This window comes from Ranitomeya variabilis, chromosome 3 (assembly GCF_051348905.1).
Source record: "Ranitomeya variabilis isolate aRanVar5 chromosome 3, aRanVar5.hap1, whole genome shotgun sequence".
Lineage (NCBI taxonomy): Eukaryota > Metazoa > Chordata > Amphibia > Anura > Dendrobatidae > Ranitomeya > Ranitomeya variabilis.
The window spans coordinates 10,237,343-10,259,639 of NC_135234.1; the positions used below are offsets into that span (position 1 = coordinate 10,237,343).

The window sequence follows — 22,297 nt, forward strand, 5'->3', positions numbered from 1 at the left end:
CAGAATAGTGAGTGCAGCTCTGGGGTATAATACAGGAGGTAACTCAGGATCAGTAATGTAATATATGTACACAGTGACTGCACCAGCAGAATAGTGAGTGCAGCTCTGGAGTATAATACAGGAGGTAACTCAGGATCAGTAATGTAATGTATGTACACAGTAACTGCACCAGCAGAACAGTGAGTGCAGCTCTGGAGTATAATACAGGATGTAACTCAGGATCAGTAATGTAATGTATGTACACAGTGACTGCACCAGCAGAATAGTGAGTGCAGCTCTGGGGTATAATACAGGATGTAACTCAGGATCAGTAATGTAATGTATGTACACAGTGACTGCACCAGCAGAATAGTGAGTGCAGCTCTAGGGTATAATACAGGATGTAACTCAGGATCAGTAATGTAATGTATGTACACAGTGACTGCACCAGCAGAATAGTGAGTGCAGCTCTGGAGTATAATACAGGAGGTAACTCAGGATCAGTAATGTAATGTATGTACACAGTGACTGCACCAGCAGAATAGTGAGTGCAGCTCTAGGGTATAATACAGGATGTAACTCAGGATCAGTAATGTAATGTATGTACACAGTGACTGCACCAGCAGAATAGTGAGTGCAGCTCTGGAGTATAATACAGGATGTAACTCAGGATCAGTAATGTAATGTATGTACACAGTGACTGCACCAGCAGAATAGTGAGTGCAGCTCTGGGGTATAATACAGGATGTAACTCAGGATCAGTAATGTAATGTATGTACACAGTGACTGCACCAGCAGAATAGAGAGTGCAGCTCTGGAGTATAATACAGGATGTAACTCAGGATCAGTAATGTAATCTATGTACACAGTGACTGCACCAGCAGAATAGTGAGTGCAGCTCTGGAGTATAATACAGGATGTAACCCAGGATCAGTAATGTAATGTATGTACACAGTGACTGCACCAGCAGAATAGTGAGTGCAGCTCTGGAGTATAATACAGGATGTAACTCAGGATCAGTAATGTAATGTATGTACACAGTGACTGCACCAGCAGAATAGTGAGTGCAGCTCTGGAGTATAATACAGGAGGTAACTCAGGATCAGTAATGTATGTGCACAGTGAGTCTCTGGCTTCTATGTGACCTGTGAGCTGCTGATCAGGAGTGCACGTATATGTGATACCATTTAGGGGTCCGGTGACTGGTCTCTGCACAGACAATGCTCGTGACTGTCCCTCACTGGTGACCCCCAGTATCTTAGATAGAAGCATTGCAGCAGCGCTGACATTTTCGGGTCAGCCTCTTATTATCGGGGTAAATGTCATGGACCATATTCGTGCAGAGGAGGAGGTTTCTACCATCTGATCAGCCCCATTCCCTCTTGCTGTCAGTTTCGGACTTGTACCCGGAGGGTGGAGGTATTGGGGGGACGGTGCCGCCCGCTCCCTGTAGTTTGCACCCGGCACAGTCTCCACGACGCGGCGGCGCCGGTATCTACCTTGAGTGGTAAAGTTAAACAGTGCAGGGAATTCACGGCCATTGGGGAGCTTGGGGTTGGGGTCTCGCAGCTCGTCAAAGAAAGAATGTGCGCAGGCATCCAGCGGGGTGAGGCGGGCGGTGGGGGTATACTCCAGCAGCCGGCTGCACAGCGCTATGGCCTCCGGGGGAGTCCGGGCTCTGAACACCTGCAAAAAGACATAACCCTTTAAAAATAAAAAAAAAAAAAAAAAAAAATAGATCTGACTGAGTGTGCGGCTTGTGATTCTTTGTCATGGAGCAGATGAGATGGAAGGGGGCCGGGAACTGGTGGGGAGGTCAATGAGATGGTGCAAGGTGACAAACCCCCCGCATTACCCAATAGTGGGGGTCCGAGGCTCCCTGCTGTATCTCACACGCCCACCCAGCGGCACCATGTACAGCAGCCCCTACATGGGGTCTCGTCACACTCACCTACAGGGGGTCAGGCCCCCAGGAGCGCCATGCACAGGGGTCTGACGTATGGGCACAGGGTTAAAGGACTCCCAGAATTGCACCAGGGCTGTCAGCTGTCCCCCCCGGACACCGTGCCCCCCGCTGGACACCGTGCCCTCACTTCGGACATCGTGCCCCCCCCCCCCTCTGGACACCGTGCCCTCCCCCCCCTGGACACCGTGCCCACCCTCCGGATACTGTGCCCTCCCCCTCCTCTGGACACCGAGCCCCCCGGACACCGTGCCCCCCCCCCCCCCAGACACTATGCCCCTCCTCTCCCCACACCGGGAGGCAGAGGTCAAATCCCACCCCTACAGTCAGCGGTCAGGGAAGTCAGGGGTGGCTCGTCCGAGGGTCTCACCTTAGTCCAGGGGTGCGCCTTTATCTGGGGGAACTTGAACTCTGTGTAGTTGGGGTTCATTTCTCTGATCTGCTCCCGCGTTGGGGTCCCCAGGACCTGCAAGAAAACGCCACGAGATTAGACAGCAGCGGCCCGAGGTCCCATGGCAGGGTGCCCAGAACATGGGGGTGCAGTGATCCCCCCACCAGAATTCATCAGAATACATGGCAGCGGCTGGAGGCCGTAACCTGATACCTAAGTGTCCAATATTCAGGTAACCCTCCTATGTGCAGACGGGCTGCGCTCACAGCAGCGTACGCGGCCCGCCGTCCTAGAATGTGACCAGACCACGACAGGGACCCCCGGCATGTCAGAGGACACAAGCCACAGTGTAGATCGGAGTCACTGCGGGGGATCTGAGATGTGCGCCAGTCACCGGGAAACCCCAAAGGGGTCTGAGAACGCCGGCCGCAGTATAGCCGTACCCCTATAGGTGTATCTCAGCCCGCACCTCAACTGCATGGGATACCGACCAGGAGCGCGCACAGTCTGGCTCTGCTACATCACACCGCTCCTAGTGTAGTAGTGCCCGACCCAGGCGAGACGTATACCAATATTCCTCTACTTGACGGCGTCTGTGCCCAGGGGGACGCGTCTGTGCCCAGGGGGACATCTGCCCTACAGATAAGCCCCCAAAGGACGACGCGGAGAGAAGAGCGAGGCCTGAAAGAGGCCGACTGTGAGGAGAATAAAGTGGGATCAGAGCAGGTTCAAGACCACCAGGGAGGAAGCGGCAGCCCCTTATGTGTTGCCTCACTGCCAGCAGAAGCACTGCAATACCGAAATGTGACACTAGAGGGCAGCACAGATACAACCCGTCCAGATATCAACAGGGAGCAATGGCCACCATCATACCGACTGGTGACTGTGGCCCAGCGCGGGAAGGCGGAGGCCAGGAAATGACACCCTGGGAGGCCGCAGCACTCACCTTGATAATTTCCACCAGCTGATCAACGCCGCTGTCACCGGGGAAGATGGGCTGACCCAGGAGAAGCTCTGCCAGCACGCAGCCCGCTGACCACACATCTAAGGAAGGAAAGAAAAGTCGTCAGGTCTGACTGGTAGCAGCGCCGCCATCTTGGAGTACCGCTCCCAATAAATGCCCGGGTGACGCATTGTGCCATAGACTCCCAGCCTGCAGAGCTGTGCTGCACTGCGGCAGTGGATGTGTGACAGGAGGCTCCGCAGCTCCGGCTGTGACTGCAGGATGAGGCGTTAGGGCGCCAGTGTACAGGCCTCCATGCTGTCGGCCCCCCTCTATCTGAACCAGCTGCAGCCTGGACAGGTGTGAAGAGTATAGATGACGCAGGCAGGCGGGTGACTTCCATTATACGGGGTCAGCGATGTACAGGCTGCAGTGTCGGAGATGAGGAGTGGTCAGCAGCCATCACACAGGCGCCTCGCGGTACCCGCACCTCATCCTGACCATCCTCCGATCAGGCACGCAGGGGCCCCACTGTACAGGGAGCATCCCAACACCCACCCGCTATCAGTCACAATGAAGATAAAAGCAGGAAACAGCAGAGCCGAAATATCAGCGCACCCCAGACATGGCCCCTGCCTTACCTATGCTGGAGGTGTAGTCAGTGGCCCCAAAGATCAACTCTGGGGCCCTATAGTACCGAGAGCAAATGTACGACACGTTGGGCTCCCCGCGGACGAGCTGCTTCGCACTGAAAACAAAGAGAAAACGGTGATATTTAACCCCTTAGCGACAATTTTTACAATTCTGACCACTGTCACTTTTTGAGGTTATAACTCTGGAACGCCCCAACGTTTCCGACTGATTCTGAGAAAGTTTTCTCGTGACATATTCTACTTCATGATAGTGGTAAAAATTCTTCAATATAACTTGCATTTATTTATGAAAAAAAAATGAAAATTTGACAAAATTTTACAAACTTTTGCAATTCTCTAACTTTTTATTTTTGTGCCCTTAAATCACAGAGATATGTCACACAAAAATAGTTAATAAGTAACATATCCCACATGTCTACTTTACATCAGCACAATTTTGGATACAATTTTTTTGTTAGGGAGTTATAAGGGTTAAAAGTTGACCAGCGATTTCTCATTTTTACAACAAAATCATTTTTTCTTTATGGACCACATCACATTTGAAGTCATTTTGAGGGGTCTATATGATAGAAAATAACCAAGTGTGACACCATTCTAAAAACTGCACCCCTCAAGGTGCTCAAAACCACATTCAAGAAGTTTATTAACCCTTCAGGTGCTTCATGAGAACTAAAGCAATGTGGAAGGAAAAAATAAACATTTAACTTTTTTCACAAAAATTTACTTAAGACCCAAGCTTTTTCATTTTTACAAGTGTGTCAGGAGAAAATGGACTCCAAACTTTGTTGTGCAATTTCTCCTGAGTACACCGATACCCCATATGTGGGGGAAAGCCACTGTTTGGGTGCATGGCAGAGCTCGGAAGAGAGGGAGCACTGTTTGACTTTTTGAATGCAAAATTGTCTGGAATAGATGGCGGGCACGATGTTGCATTTAGAGACCCCCTGATGTGGCTAAACAGTGAAAAAAAAATCAATTCAAACTCCAACCCCAACACAGCCTTAACCCCAACCCAGCCCTAACCCCTACCCTAACCCCGACACAGCCCTAAACACTAACCTAAACCCAACACAGCCTTAAACCACACCCTAACCCCAACACAGCCCTAACCCCTACCCTAAACCCAACATAGCCCTAAACCCTACCGTAAACCCAGCACAGCCCTAACCCCTACCCTAAACCCAACACAGCCCTAAACACTACCCTAAACCCAACACAGCCGTAAACCACACCCTAACCCCAACACAGCCGTAAACCCTTCCCTAACCCCAACACAGCCAAACCCCTACCCTAAACCCAACACAGCCCTAACCCCTACCCCAACCCAGCCCTAAACACTACCCTAACTCCAACACGGCCCTAAACACTACCCTAACCCCAACACAGCCCTAACCCCTACCCTAAACCCAACACAGCCCTAACCCCAACACAGCCCTAACCCCAACACAGCCCTAACCCCAACACAGCCCTAACCCCAACACAGCCCTAACCCCAACACAGCCCTAACCCCAACACAGCCCTAACCCCAACACAGCCCTAACCCCAACACAGCCCTAACCCCAACACAGCCCTAACCCCAACACAGCCCTAACCCCAACACAGCCCTAACCCCAACACAGCCCTAACCCCAACACAGCCCTAACCCCAACACAGCCCTAACCCCAACACAGCCCTAACCCCAACACAGCCCTAACCCCAACACAGCCCTAACCCCAACACAGCCCTAACCCCAACACAGCCCTAACCCCAACACAGCCCTAACCCCAACACAGCCCTAACCCCAACACAGCCCTAACCCCAACACAGCCCTAACCCCAACACAGCCCTAACCCCTACCCCAACCCAGCCCTAAACACTACCCTAACTCCAACACGGCCCTAAACACTACCCTAACTCTAACACAGCCCTAAATCCTTACCTAACCCCAACACAGCCCAAACCCCAACACAGCCCTAACCCCAACACAGCCCTAACCCCAACACAGCCCTAACCCCAACACAGCCCTAACCCCAACACAGCCCTAACCCCAACACAGCCCTAACCCCAACACAGCCCTAACCCCAACACAGCCCTAACCCCAACACAGCCCTAACCCCAACACAGCCCTAACCCCAACACAGCCCTAACCCCAACACAGCCCTAACCCCAACACAGCCCTAACCCCAACACAGCCCTAACCCCAACACAGCCCTAACCCCAACACAGCCCTAACCCCAACACAGCCCTAACCCCTACCCTAACCCCAACACAGCCCTAAACCCTACCCTAACCAACACAGCCCTAAACCCTTCCCTAACCCCAACATAGCCCTAAACACTACCCTAACCCCAACACAGCCCTAACCCCTTCCCTAACCCCAACACAGCCCTAAACCACACCCTAACCCCAACACAGCCCTAACCCCTACCCTAAACCCAACACAGCCCTAACCCCAACACAGCCCTAACCCCTACCCTAACCCCAACACAGCCCTAAACCCTACCCTAACCCCAACACAGCCCTAACCCCTACCCTAAACCCAACACAGCCCTAACCCCAACACAGCCCTAACCCCAACACAGCCCTAACCCCAACACAGCCCTAACCCCTACCCTAACCCCAACACAGCCCTAAACCCTACCCTAACCCCAACACAGCCCTAAACCCTACCCTAACCCCAACACAGCCCTAAACCCTTCCCTAACCCCAACATAGCCCTAAACACTACCCTAACTCCAACACAGCCCTAAATCCTTACCTAACCCCAACACAGCCCTAACCCCTTCCCTAACCCCAACACAGCCCTAAACCACACCCTAACCCCAACACAGCCCTAACCCCTACCCTAAACCCAACACAGCCCTAAACCCTACCGTAAACCCAACACAGCCCTAACCCCTACCGTAAACCCAACACAGCCCTAAACACTACCCTAAACCCAACACAGCCCTAAACCTTACCCTAACCCCAACACAGCCCTAAACCCCTACCCTAAACCCAACACAGCCCTAAACCCTACCCTAAACCCAACACAGCCCTAAACCCTACCCTAAACCCCACACAGCCCTAACCCCTACCCTAAACCCAACACAGCCCTAAACACTACCCTAAACCCAACACAGCCCTAAACCTTACCCTAACCCCAACACAGCCCTAAACCCTACCCTAAACCCAACACAGCCCTAAACCCTACCCTAAACCCAACACAGGCCTAAACCCCACCCTAAACCCAACACAGGCCTAAACCCCACCCTAACTCCAACACAGCCCTAAACCCCACCCTAACTCCAGCACAGCCCTAAACCCCACCCTAACCCCAACAGAGTCCTAAACCCAACCTTAACCCCAACACGGGGTATCCGAGCTGTGCCTAGTGTTGTCCAATGGGTGAGATATTACTTTATCCAGCATCTATCCCTTTTTTGCCATATTTGCTTATACATTACGGGTCGGTGTTGTGGTTATTATACCACAATGTACGTATAGAATAAGGAATAGGCTGGTTGTTACTACAGTGCCTACAAGTAGTATTCAACCCCCTGCAGATTTAGCAGGTTTACACATTTGGAATTAACTTGGCATTGTGACATTTGGACTGTAGATCAGCCTGGAAGTGTGAAATACACTGCAGCAAAAAATAATGTTATTTCTTGGTTTATTTTTTTTTTAAATTGTGAAAAGTCTTTTCAGAGGGTCATTTATTATTCAACCCCTCAACCCACCAGAATCCTGTTTGGTTCCCCTAAAGTATTAAGAAGTAGTTCAGGCACAAAGAACAATGAGCTTCACATGTTTGGATTAATTATCTCTTTTTCCAGCCTTTTCTGACTATTTAAGACCCTCCCCAAACTTGTGAACAGCACTCAAACATGGTCAACATGGGAAAGACAAAGGAGCATTCCAAGGCCATCAGAGACAAGATTGTGGAGGGTCACAAGGCTGGCAAGGGGTACAAAACCCTTTCCAAGGAGTTGGGCCTACCTGTCTCCACTGTTGGGAGCATAATCCGGAAGTGCAAGGCTTATGGAACTACTGTTAGCCTTCCACGGCCTGGACAGCCTTTGAAAGTTTCCTCCCGTGCCGAGGCCAGGCTTGTCCGAAGAGTCAAAGCTAACCCAAGGACAACAAGGAAGCATCTCCGGGAAGATCTCATGGCAGTGGGGAAATTGGTTTCAGTCAATACCATAAGTAACGTACTCCACCGTAATGGTCTCTGTTCCAGACGAGCCCGTAAGGTACCTTTACTTTCAAAGCGTCATGTCAAGGCTCGTCTACAGTTTGCTCATGATCACTTGGAGGACTCTGAGACTGACTGGTTCAAGGTTCTCTGGTCTGATGAGACCAAGATCGAGATCTTTGGTGCCAACCACACACGTGACGTTTGGAGACTGGATGACACTGCATACGACCCCAAGAATACCATCCCTACAGTCAAGCATTGTGGTGGCAGCATCATGCTGTGGGGCTGTTTCTCAGCCAAGGGGCCTGGCCATCTGGTCCGCATCCATGGGAAGATGGATAGCAAGGCCTACCTGGAGATTTTGGCCAAGAACCTCCGCTCCTCCATCAAGGATCTTAAGATGGGTCTTCATTTCATCTTCCAACAAGACAACGACCCAAAGCACACAGCCAAGAAAACCAAGGCCTGGTTCAAGAGGCAAAAAATCAAGGTGTTGCAGTGGCCTAGTCAGTCTCCTGACCTTAACCCAATTGAAAACTTGTGGAAGGAGCTCAAGATTAAAGTCCACATGAGACACCCAAAGAACCTAGATAACTTGGAGAAGATCTGCATGGAGGAGTGGGCCAAGATAACTCCAGAGACCTGTGCCGGCCTGATCAGGTCTTATAAAAGACGATTATTAGCTGTAATTGCAAACAAAGGTTATTCCACAAAATATTAAACCTAGGGGTTGAATAATAATTGACCCACACTTTTATGTTTAAAATTTATAAAAATTTAACTGAGCAACAAAACTTTTTGGTTTGTAAGATTTATGCATCTGTTAATAAATCCTGCTCTTGTTTGAAGTTTGAAGGCTCTAACTTATTTGCATCTTATTAAACCTGCTAAATCTGCAGGGGGTTGAATACTACTTGTAGGCATTGTATATGTAGCTCACCCATTTATATACTTTTTGGCTGGGGATACTCATATGTATATTTTTCTAAAAATAGTACATGGTGTCATTGGTTGAGTACCCCTGTGTTATGGATAGCCTGTCACTGCCTGTTTGCATCGTCATATAACTTACCTGTCCAGTATTTTTTATTGTGTGTACTTATTTGCCTGTTTTTATATTGATGTGGTAATAAAGCTTTGTATAAATGTTTCTAAAAAACATTCTTATGGCATTTGTTACTTATCTAATACCAATAGTTACATTTGGGAATTGTAAGCTCTTTTTTCTTTCTTATGGTTACCACGTTGCTCTTTAAAGAGTATTTCCTATTAATATGGTCTTTTCATGTTATCAGTTCTGGCATGTGTATATACAGCCCTAAACCAAACCCTACCCCCAACACAGCCCCTACCCCCAACACAGCGCCTACCCCCAACACAGCCCCTACCCCCAACACAGCCCCTACCCCCAACACAGCCCCTACCCCCAACACAGCCCCTACCCCCAACACAGCCCCTACCCCCAACACAGCCCCTACCCCCAACACAGCCCCTACCCCCAACACAGCCCCTACCCCCAACACAGCCCCTACCCCCAACACAGCCCCTACCCCCAACACAGTCCCTAACCTCAACACAGCCCCTACCCCCAACACAGCCCCTACCCCCAACACAGCCCCTACCCCCAACACAGCCCCTACCCCCAACACAGCCCCTACCCCCAACACAGCCCCTACCCCCAACACAGCCCCTACCCCCAACACAGCCCCTACCCCCAACACAGCCCCTACCCCCAACACAGCCCCTACCCCCAACACAGCCCCTAACCTCAACACAGCCCCTACCCCCAACACAGCCCCTACCCCCAACACAGTCCCTAACCTCAACACAGCCCCTACCCCCAACACAGCCCCTACCCCCAACACAGCCCCAACCCAACCCTAACCACAGCTCTAAACCCAACGCGAACAGCAAAGAATGGAAAGGATTTTTTTGTATTTTATAATTTTTATCTAACTAATGGAGTGATAAAGGGGGGCTTGACTTACTATTTTTATTTTATTTTGATCAAAACGAACCAATAGGAAACATCTCCTATTGTTGCCTGGTACCGGCCAACATGCGCCTGCCATTTTCATTCCAGGAAGATACGTGAAGTGTCGGGGGAAGGCGAAGATAGTGGGGAGGGGGTCCGGTGGGGGGGGGGCCCGGGTGGGGGGGGGGGGGGCCATCTCTCTCTCCTCTGATATGCTAGATCATATCAGAGTGGAGTAAGATTAACTGAAAATCAGGCTTTTTTGTGATTTCTGTTATTCAGTGAATAACGCCGATTACGTGACGGGACAATCCGACCTTAATCGTGTACTCCAAGGTCTCAGCTACCCCCCAGTAGCTTAGACCCCGGAGATTTTCTGACAATGGGGAGCGCTGTAACCTTATTTCTCAGTGCAGTTAAAAACCGAGCTGAGGAATAATTACCCTTAACCGCTGCTGTTAAAAGATTCATCGGCGGTCATTAAGGGGTTAAAGAATATACCGGTCACATATCCCCTGTATATAACCCCTGATATCTGTACACACGGTATATACCGGTCACATATCCCCTGTATATAACCCCTGATATCTGTACACACGGTATATACCGGTCACATATCCCCTGTATATAACCCCTGATATCTGTACACATAGTATATACCGGTCACATATCCCCTGTATATAACCCCTGATATCTGTACACATAGTATATACCGGTCACATATCCCCTGTATATAACCCCTGATATCTGTACACATGGTATATACCGGTCACATATCCCCTGTATATAACCCCTGATATCTGTACACATAGTATATACCGGGACATATCCCCTGTATATGACCCCTGATATCTGTACACACGGTATATACCGGTCACATATCCCCTGTATATAACCCCTGATATCTGTACACATAGTATATACCGGTCACATATCCCCTGTATATAACCCCTGATATCTGTACACATAGTATATACCGGTCACATATCCCCTGTATATAACCCCTGATATCTGTACACACGGTATATACCGGTCACATATCCCCTGTATATAACCCCTGATATCTGTACACATAGTATATACCGGGACATATCCCCTGTATATAACCCCTGATATCTGTACACACGGTATATACCGGTCACATATCCCCTGTATATAACCCCTGATATCTGTACACATAGTATATACCGGTCACATATCCCCTGTATATAACCCCTGATATCTGTACACACGGTATATACCGGTCACATATCCCCTGTATATAACCCCTGATATCTGTACACACGGTATATACCGGTCACATATCCCCTGTATATAACCCCTGATATCTGTACACACGGTATATACCGGTCACATATCCCCTGTATATAACCCCTGATATCTGTACACATAGTATATACCGGTCACATATCCCCTGTATATAACCCCTGATATCTGTACACACGGTATATACCGGTCACATATCCCCTGTATATAACCCCTGATATCTGTACACACGGTATATACCGGTCACATATCTCCTGTATATAACCCCTGATATCTGTACACACGGTATATACCGGTCACATATCCCCTGTATATAACCCCTGATATCTGTACACACGGTATATACCAGTCACATATCCCCTGTATATAACCCCTGATATCTGTACACACGGTATATATCGGTCACATATCCCCTGTATATAACCCCTGATATCTGTACACATAGTATATACCGGGACATATCCCCTGTATATAACCCCTGATATCTGTACACACGGTATATACCGGTCACATATCCCCTGTATATAACCCCTGATATCTGTACACATAGTATATACCGGGACATATCCCCTGTATATAACCCCTGATATCTGTACACACGGTATATACCGGTCACATATCCCCTGTATATAACCCCTGATATCTGTACACATAGTATATACCGGTCACATATCCCCTGTATATAACCCCTGATATCTGTGTACACATAGTACATACCGGTCACATATCCCCTGTATATAACCCCTGATATCTGTACACATAGTATATACCGGTCACATATCTCCTGTATATAACCCCTGATATCTGTACACACGGTATATACCGGTCACATATCCCCTGTATATAACCCCTGATATCTGTACACATAGTATATACCGGTCACATATCCCCTGTATATAACCCCTGATATCTGTACACATAGTATATACCGGTCACATATCCCCTGTATATAACCCCTGATATCTGTACACACGGTATATACCGGTCACATATCCCCTGTATATAACCCCTGATATCTGTACACACGGTATATACCGGTCACATATCCCCTGTATATAACCCCTGATATCTGTACACATGGTATATACCGGTCACATATCCCCTGTATATAACCCCTGATATCTGTACACATGGTATATACCGGTCACATATCCCCTGTATATAACCCCTGATATCTGTACACACATGGTATATACCGGTCACATATCCCCTGTATATAACCCGATATCTGTGTACACATAGTATATACCGGTCACATATCCCCTGTATATAACCCCTGATGTCTGTACACATGGTATATACCGGTCACATATCCCCTGTATATAACCCCTAATATCTGTACACATGGTATATACCAGTCACATATCCCCTGTATATAACCCCTGATATCTGTACACATAGTATATACCGGTCACATATCCTCTGTATATAACCCCTGATATCTGTACACATGGTATATACCGGTCACATATCCCCTGTATATAACCCCTGATATCTGTACACATAGTATATACCGGTCACATATCTCCTGTATATAACCCCTGATATCTGTACACACGGTATATACCGGTCACATATCCCCTGTATATAACCCCTGATATCTGTACACATGGTATATACCGGTCACATATCCCCTGTATATAACCCCTGATATCTGTACACGGTATATACCGGTCACATATCTCCTGTATATAACGCCTGATATCTGTACACACGGTATATACCGGTCACATATCCCCTGTATATAACCCCTGATATCTGTACACATGGTATATACCGGTCACATATCCCCTGTATATAACCCCTGATATCTGTACACATAGTATATACCGGTCACATATCCCCTGTATATAACCCCTGATATCTGTACACATAGTATATACCGGTCACATATCCCCTGTATATAACCCCTGATATCTGTGTACACAGTATATACCGGTCACATATCCCCTGTATATAACCCCTGATATCTGTACACACAGTATATACCGGTCACATATCCCCTGTATATAACCCCTGATATCTGTGTACACATAGTATATACCGGTCACATATCCCCTGTATATAACCCCTGATGTCTGTACACATGGTATATACTGGTCACATATCTCCTGTATATAACCCCTGATATCTGTACACATGGTATATACCGGTCACATATCTCCTGTATATAACCCCTGATATCTGTACACATAGTATATACCGGTCACATATCCCCTGTATATAACCCCTGATATCTGTGTACACAGTATATACCGGTCACATATCCCCTGTATATAACCCCTGATATCTGTACACACAGTATATACCGGTCACATATCCCCTGATATCTGTACACATGGTATATACCGGTCACATATCCCCTGTATATAACCCCTGATATCTGTACACATAGTATATACCGGTCACATATCCCCTGTATATAACCCCTGATATCTGTGTACACAGTATATACCGGTCACATATCCCCTGTATATAACCCCTGATATCTGTACACATAGTATATACCGGTCACATATCCCCTGTATATAACCCCTGATATCTGTGTACACAGTATATACCGGTCACATATCCCCTGTATATAACCCCTGATATCTGTACACACAGTATATACCGGTCACATATCCCCTGTATATAACCCCTGATATCTGTGTACACATAGTATATACCGGTCACATATCCCCTGTATATAACCCCTGATATCTGTACACATGGTATATACCGGTCACATATCCCCTGTATATAACCCCTGATATCTGTACACATAGTATATACCGGTCACATATCCCCTGTATATAACCCCTGATATCTGTGTACACAGTATATACCGGTCACATATCCCCTGTATATAACCCCTGATATCTGTACACACAGTATATACCGGTCACATATCCCCTGTATATAACCCCTGATATCTGTGTACACATAGTATATACCGGTCACATATCCCCTGTATATAACCCCTGATATCTGTACACATAGTATATACCGGCCACATATCCTCCTGTATATAACCCCTGATATCTGTACACAGTATATACCGGTCACATATCCCCTGTATATAACCCCTGATATCTGTACACATGGTATATACCGGTCACATATCCCCTGTATATAACCCCTGATATCTGTACACATGGTATATACCGGTCACATATCTCCTGTATATAACCCCTGATATCTGTACACATGGTATATACCGGTCACATATCCCCTGTATATAACCCCTGATATCTGTACACATGGTATATACCGGTCACATATCCCCTGTATATAACCCCTGATATCTGTACACATGGTATATACCGGTCACATATCTCCTGTATATAACCCCTGATATCTGTACACGGTATATACCGGTCACATATCCCCTGTATATAACCCCTGATATCTGTACACACAGTATATACTGGTCACATATCCCCTGTATATAACCCCTGATATCTGTACACATAGTATATACCGGTCACATATCCCCTGTATATAACCCCTGATATCTGTACACAGTATATACCGGTCACATATCCTCCTGTATATAACCCCTGATATCTCTGCACACGGTATATACCGGTCACATATCCCCTGTATATAACCCCTGATATCTGTACACATGGTATATACCGGTCACATATCCCCTGTATATAACCCCTGATATCTGTACACATAGTATATACCGGTCACATATCCCCTGTATATAACCCCTGATATCTGTACACATAGTATATACCGGTCACATATCCCCTGTATATAACCCCTGATATCTGTACACAGTATATACCGGTCACATATCCTCCTGTATATAACCCCTGATATCTCTGCACACGGTATATACCGGTCACATATCCCCTGTATATAACCCCTGATATCTGTACACATGGTATATACCGGTCACATATCCCCTGTATATAACCCCTGATATCTGTACACATAGTATATACCGGTCACATATCCCCTGTATATAACCCCTGATATCTGTACACATGGTATATACCGGCCACATATCCCCTGTATATAACCCCTGATATCTGTGTACACATAGTATATACCGGTCACATATCCCCTGTATATAACCCCTGATATCTGTACACAGTATATACCGGTCACATATCCCCTGTATATAACCCCTGATATCTGTACACATAGTATATACCGGTCACATATCCCCTGTATATAACACCTGATATCTGTACACATAGTATATACCGGTCACATATCCCTTGTATATAACCCCTGATATCTGTACACATAGTATATACCGGTCACATATCCCCTGTATATAACGCCTGATATCTGTACACACAGTATATACCGGTCACATATCCCCTGTATATAACCCCTGATATCTGTACACATAGTATATACCGGTCACATATCCCCTGTATATAACCCCTGATATCTGTACACACGGTATATACCGGTCACATATCCCCTGTATATAACCCCTGATATCTGTACACATGGTATATACCGGTCACATATCCCCTGTATATAACCCCTGATATCTGTACACATAGTATATACCGGTCACATATCTCCTGTATATAACCCCTGATATCTGTACACATAGTATATACCGGTCACATATCCTCCTGTATATAACCCCTGATATCTGTACACATGGTATATACCGGTCACATATCCCCTGTATATAACCCCTGATATCTGTACACATAGTATATACCGGTCACATATCCCCTGTATATAACGCCTGATATCTGTACACACAGTACAGGTCCTTCTCAAAAAATTAGCATATAGTGTTAAATTTCATTATTTACCATAATGTAATGATTACAATTAAACTTTCATATATTATAGATTCATTATCCACCAACTGAAATTTGTCAGGTCTTTTATTGTTTTAATACTGATGATTTTGGCCTACAACTCCTGATAACCCAAAAAACCTGTCTCAATAAATTAGCATATTTCAACCGTCCAATCAAATAAAAGTGTTTTTTAATAACAAACAAAAAACCCATCAAATAATAATGTTCAGTTATGCACTCAATACTTGGTCGGGAATCCTTTGGCAGAAATGACTGCTTCAATGCGGCGTGGCATGGAGGCAATCAGCCTGTGACACTGCTGAGATGTTATGGAGGCCCAGGATGCTTCAATAGCGGCCTTAAGCTCATCCAGAGTGTTGGGTCTGGCGTCTCTCAACTTTCTCTTCACAATATCCCACAGATTCTCTATGGGGTTCAGGTCAGGAGAGTTGGCAGGCCAATTGAGCACAGTAATACCATGGTCAGTAAACCATTTACCAGTGGTTTTGGCACTGTGAGCAGGTGCCAGGAAGCATGAAGTGCTCCAAAATCTCCTGATAGCTAGCTGCATTGACCCTGCCCTTGATGAAACACAGTGGACCAACACCAGCAGCTGACATGGCACCCCACACCATCACTGACTGGGTACTTGACACTGGACTTCAGGCATTTTGGCATTTCCTTCTCCCCAGTCTTCCTCCAGACTCTGGCACCTTGATTTCCGAATGACATGCAAAATTTGCTTTCATCAGAAAAAAGTACTTGGGACCACTTAGCAACAGTCCAGTGCTGCTTCTCTGTAGCCCAGGTCAGGCGCTTCTGCCGCTGTTTACCTGGGGAATGCGGCACCTGTAGCCCATTTCCTGCACACGCCTGTGCACGGTGGCTCTGGATGTTTCCACACCAGACTCAGTCCACTGCTTCCTCAGGTTCCCCAAGGTCTGGAATCGGTCCTTCTCCACAATCTTCCTCAGGGTCCGGTCACCTCTTCTCGTTGTACAGCGTTTTCTGCCACATTGTTTCCTTCCAACAGACTTACCATTGAGGTGCCTTGATACAGCACTCTGGGAACAGCCTATTTGTTGAGAAATTTCTTTCTGGGTCTTACCCTCTTGCTTGAGGGTGTCAATGATGGCCTTCTTGACATCTGTCAGGTCGCTAGTCTTACCCATGATGGGGGTTTTGAGTAATGAACCAGGCAGGGAGTTTTTAAAAGCCTCAGGTATCTTTTGCATGTGTTTAGAGTTAATTAGTTGATTCAGAAGATTAGGGTAATAGGTCGTTTAGAGAACCTTTTCTTGATATGCTAATTTATTGAGACAGGTTTTTTGGGTTATCAGGAGTTGTAGGCCAAAATCATCAGTATTAAAACAATAAAAGACCTGACAAATTTCAGTTGGTGGATAATGAATCTATAATATATGAAAGTTTAATTGTAATCATTACATTATGGTAAATAATGAAATTTAACACTATATGCTAATTTTTTGAGAAGGACCTGTATATACCGGTCACATATCCCCTGTATATAACCCCTGATATCTGTACACATGGTATATACCGGTCACATATCCCCTGTATATAACCCCTGATATCTGTACACAGTATATACCGGTCACATATCCCCTGTATATAACGCCTGATATCTGTACACACGGTATATACCGGTCACATATCCCCTGTATATAACCCCTGATATCTGTACACATAGTATATACCGGTCACATATCCCCTGTATATAACCCCTGATATCTGTACACATGGTATATACCGGTCACATATCCCCTTTATATAACCCCTGATATCTGTACACACGGTATATACCGGTCACATATCCCCTGTATATAACCCGATATCTGTGTACACATAGTATATACCGGTCACATATCCCCTGTATATAACCCCTGATATCTGTACACATGGTATATACCGGTCACATATCCCCTGTATATAACACCTGATATCTGTACACATAGAATATATGCCGGTCACATATCCCCTGTATATAACCCCTGATATCTGTACACATGGTATATACCGGTCACATATCCCCTGTATATAACCCGATATCTGTGTACACATAGTATATACCGGTCACATATCCCCTGTATATAACACCTGATATCTGTACACATGGTATATACCGGTCACATATCCCCTGTATATAACCCCTGATATCTGTACACATAGTATATACCGGTCACATATCCCCTGTATATAACCCGATATCTGTGTACACATAGAATATACCGGTCACATATCCCCTGTATATAACCCCTGATATCTGTACACATGGTATATACCGGTCACATATCCCCTGTATATAACCCCTGATATCTGTACACATGGTATATACCGGTCACATATCTCCTGTATATAACCCCTGATATCTGTACACATAGTATATACCGGTCACATATCCCCTGTATATAACCCCTGATATCTGTACACATAGTATATACCGGTCACATATCCCCTGTATATAACCCCTGATATCTGTACACATAGTATATACCGGTCACATATCCCCTGTATATAACCCGATATCTGTGTACACATAGTATATACCGGTCACATATCCCCTGTATATAACACCTGATATCTGTACACATGGTATATACCGGTCACATATCCCCTGTATATAACCCCTGATATCTGTACACATAGTATATACCGGTCACATATCCCCTGTATATAACCCGATATCTGTGTACACATAGAATATACCGGTCACATATCCCCTGTATATAACCCCTGATATCTGTACACATGGTATATACCGGTCACATATCCCCTGTATATAACCCCTGATATCTGTACACATAGTATATACCGGTCACATATCCCCTGTATATAACCCCTGATATCTGTACACATAGTATATACCGGTCACATATCTCCTGTATATAACCCCTGATATCTGTGTACACAGTATATACCGGTCACATATCCCCTGTATATAACCCCTGATATCTGTACACATAGTATATACCGGTCACATATCCCCTGTATATAACCCCTGATATCTGTACACATGGTATATACCGGTCACATATCCCCTGTATATAACCCCTGATATCTGTACACATAGTATATACCGGTCACATATCCCCTGTATATAACCCCTGATATCTGTACACATGGTATATACCGGTCACATATCCTTTGTATATAACCCCTGATATCTGTACACATGGTATATACCGGTCACATATCCCCTGTATATAACACCCCTGATATCTGTACACACGGTATATACCGGTCACATATCCCCTGTATATAACCCCTGATATCTGTACACATAGTATATACCGGTCACATATCCCCTGTATATAACCCCTGATATCTGTACACATGGTATATACCGGTCACATATCCCCTGTATATAACCCCTGATATCTGTACACATGGTATATACCGGTCACATATCCCCTGTATATAACCCCTGATATCTGTGTACACATAGTACATACCGGTCACATATCCCCTGTATATAACCCCTGATATCTGTACACACGGTATATACCGGCCACATATCCCCTGTATATAACCCCTGATATCTGTACACATAGTATATACCGGTCACATATCTCCTGTATATAACCCCTGATATCTGTGTACACAGTATATACCGGCCACATATCTCCTGTATATAACCCCTGATATCTGTACACATAGTATATACCGGTCACATATCCCCTGTATATAACCCCTGATATCTGTACACATAGTATATACCGGTCACATATCTCCTGTATATAACCCCTGATATCTGTACACATGGTATATACCGGTCACATATCCCCTGTATATAACCCCTGATATCTGTACACATAGTATATACCGGCCACATATCTCCTGTATATAACCCCTGATATCTGTACACATAGTATATACCGGTCACATATCCCCTGTATATAACCCCTGATATCTGTACACATGGTATATACCGGCCACATATCCCCTGTATATAACCCCTGATATCTGTACACATAGTATATACCGGCCACATATCCTCCTGTATATAACCCCTGATATCTGTACACATAGTATATACCGGCCACATATCCTCCTGTATATAACCCCTGATATCTGTACACATGGTATATACCGGTCACATATCCCCTGTATATAACCCCTGATATCTGTACACAGTATATACCGGTCACATATCCCCTGTATATAACCCCTGATATCTGTACACATAGTATATACCGGGACATATCCCCTGTATATAACACCTGATATCTGTACACATAGTATATACCGGTCACATATCCCCTGTATATAACCCCTGATATCTGTACACATAGTATATACCGGTCACATATCCCCTGTATATAACGCCTGATATCTGTACACACAGTATATACCGGTCACATATCCCCTGTATATAACCCCTGATATCTGTACACAGTATATACCGGTCACATATCCCCTGTATATAACCCCTGATATCTGTACACATAGTATATACCGGTCACATATCCCCTGTATATAACCCCTGATATCTGTACACAGTATATACCGGTCACATATCCCCTGTATATAACCCCTGATATCTGTACACATAGTATATACCGGTCACATATCCTCCTGTATATAACCCCTGATATCTGTACACATAGTATATACCGGTCACATATCCCCTGTATATAACCCCTGATATCTGTACACATAGTATATACCGGTCACATATCCCCTGTATATAACCCCTGATATCTGTACACATGGTATATACCGGTCACATATCCTCCTGTATATAACCCCTGATATCTGTACACATAGTATATACCGGTCACATATCCCCTGTATATAACACCTGATATCTGTACACATAGTATATACCGGTCACATATCCCTTGTATATAACCCCTGATATCTGTACACATAGTATATACCGGTCACATATCCCCTGTATATAACGCCTGATATCTGTACACACAGTATATACCGGTCACATATCCCCTGTATATAACCCCTGATATCTGTACACATAGTATATACCGGTCACATATCCCCTGTATATAACCCCTGATATCTGTACACACGGTATATACCGGTCACATATCCCCTGTATATAACCCCTGATATCTGTACACATGGTATATACCGGTCACATATCCCCTGTATATAACCCCTGATATCTGTACACATAGTATATACCGGTCACATATCTCCTGTATATAACCCCTGATATCTGTACACATAGTATATACCGGTCACATATCCTCCTGTATATAACCCCTGATATCTGTACACATGGTATATACCGGTCACATATCCCCTGTATATAACCCCTGATATCTGTACACATAGTATATACCGGTCACATATCCCCTGTATATAACGCCTGATATCTGTACACACAGTACAGGTCCTTCTCAAAAAATTAGCATATAGTGTTAAATTTCATTATTTACCATAATGTAATGATTACAATTAAACTTTCATATATTATAGATTCATTATCCACCAACTGAAATTTGTCAGGTCTTTTATTGTTTTAATACTGATGATTTTGGCCTACAACTCCTGATAACCCAAAAAACCTGTCTCAATAAATTAGCATATTTCAACCGTCCAATCAAATAAAAGTGTTTTTTAATAACAAACAAAAAACCCATCAAATAATAATGTTCAGTTATGCACTCAATACTTGGTCGGGAATCCTTTGGCAGAAATGACTGCTTCAATGCGGCGTGGCATGGAGGCAATCAGCCTGTGACACTGCTGAGATGTTATGGAGGCCCAGGATGCTTCAATAGCGGCCTTAAGCTCATCCAGAGTGTTGGGTCTGGCGTCTCTCAACTTTCTCTTCACAATATCCCACAGATTCTCTATGGGGTTCAGGTCAGGAGAGTTGGCAGGCCAATTGAGCACAGTAATACCATGGTCAGTAAACCATTTACCAGTGGTTTTGGCACTGTGAGCAGGTGCCAGGAAGCATGAAGTGCTCCAAAATCTCCTGATAGCTAGCTGCATTGACCCTGCCCTTGATGAAACACAGTGGACCAACACCAGCAGCTGACATGGCACCCCACACCATCACTGACTGGGTACTTGACACTGGACTTCAGGCATTTTGGCATTTCCTTCTCCCCAGTCTTCCTCCAGACTCTGGCACCTTGATTTCCGAATGACATGCAAAATTTGCTTTCATCAGAAAAAAGTACTTGGGACCACTTAGCAACAGTCC

The 22,297-nt window shown here is 45.6% G+C and overlaps 1 protein-coding gene across 2 annotated transcripts in view; it reads right to left on the reverse strand.

Moving 5' to 3' along the window:
* Positions 1-22,297, reverse strand: part of GSK3B (glycogen synthase kinase 3 beta) — a 98,925-nt gene that overhangs the window by 7,455 nt on the left and 69,173 nt on the right. Inside the window, exons 6-9 of one of the 2 annotated variants that reach the window (XM_077293624.1) lie at positions 3,918-4,024; positions 3,280-3,377; positions 2,313-2,408; positions 1,479-1,665 (exon numbers count right to left, since the gene is read on the reverse strand). In XM_077293624.1, coding sequence (XP_077149739.1) covers positions 1,479-1,665; positions 2,313-2,408; positions 3,280-3,377; positions 3,918-4,024 — 488 coding nt within the window. Of the gene's footprint in view, positions 1-1,478; positions 1,684-2,312; positions 2,409-3,279; positions 3,378-3,917; positions 4,025-22,297 lie in introns of both variants that reach the window. The other variant, XM_077293623.1, reaches the window with a different exon arrangement.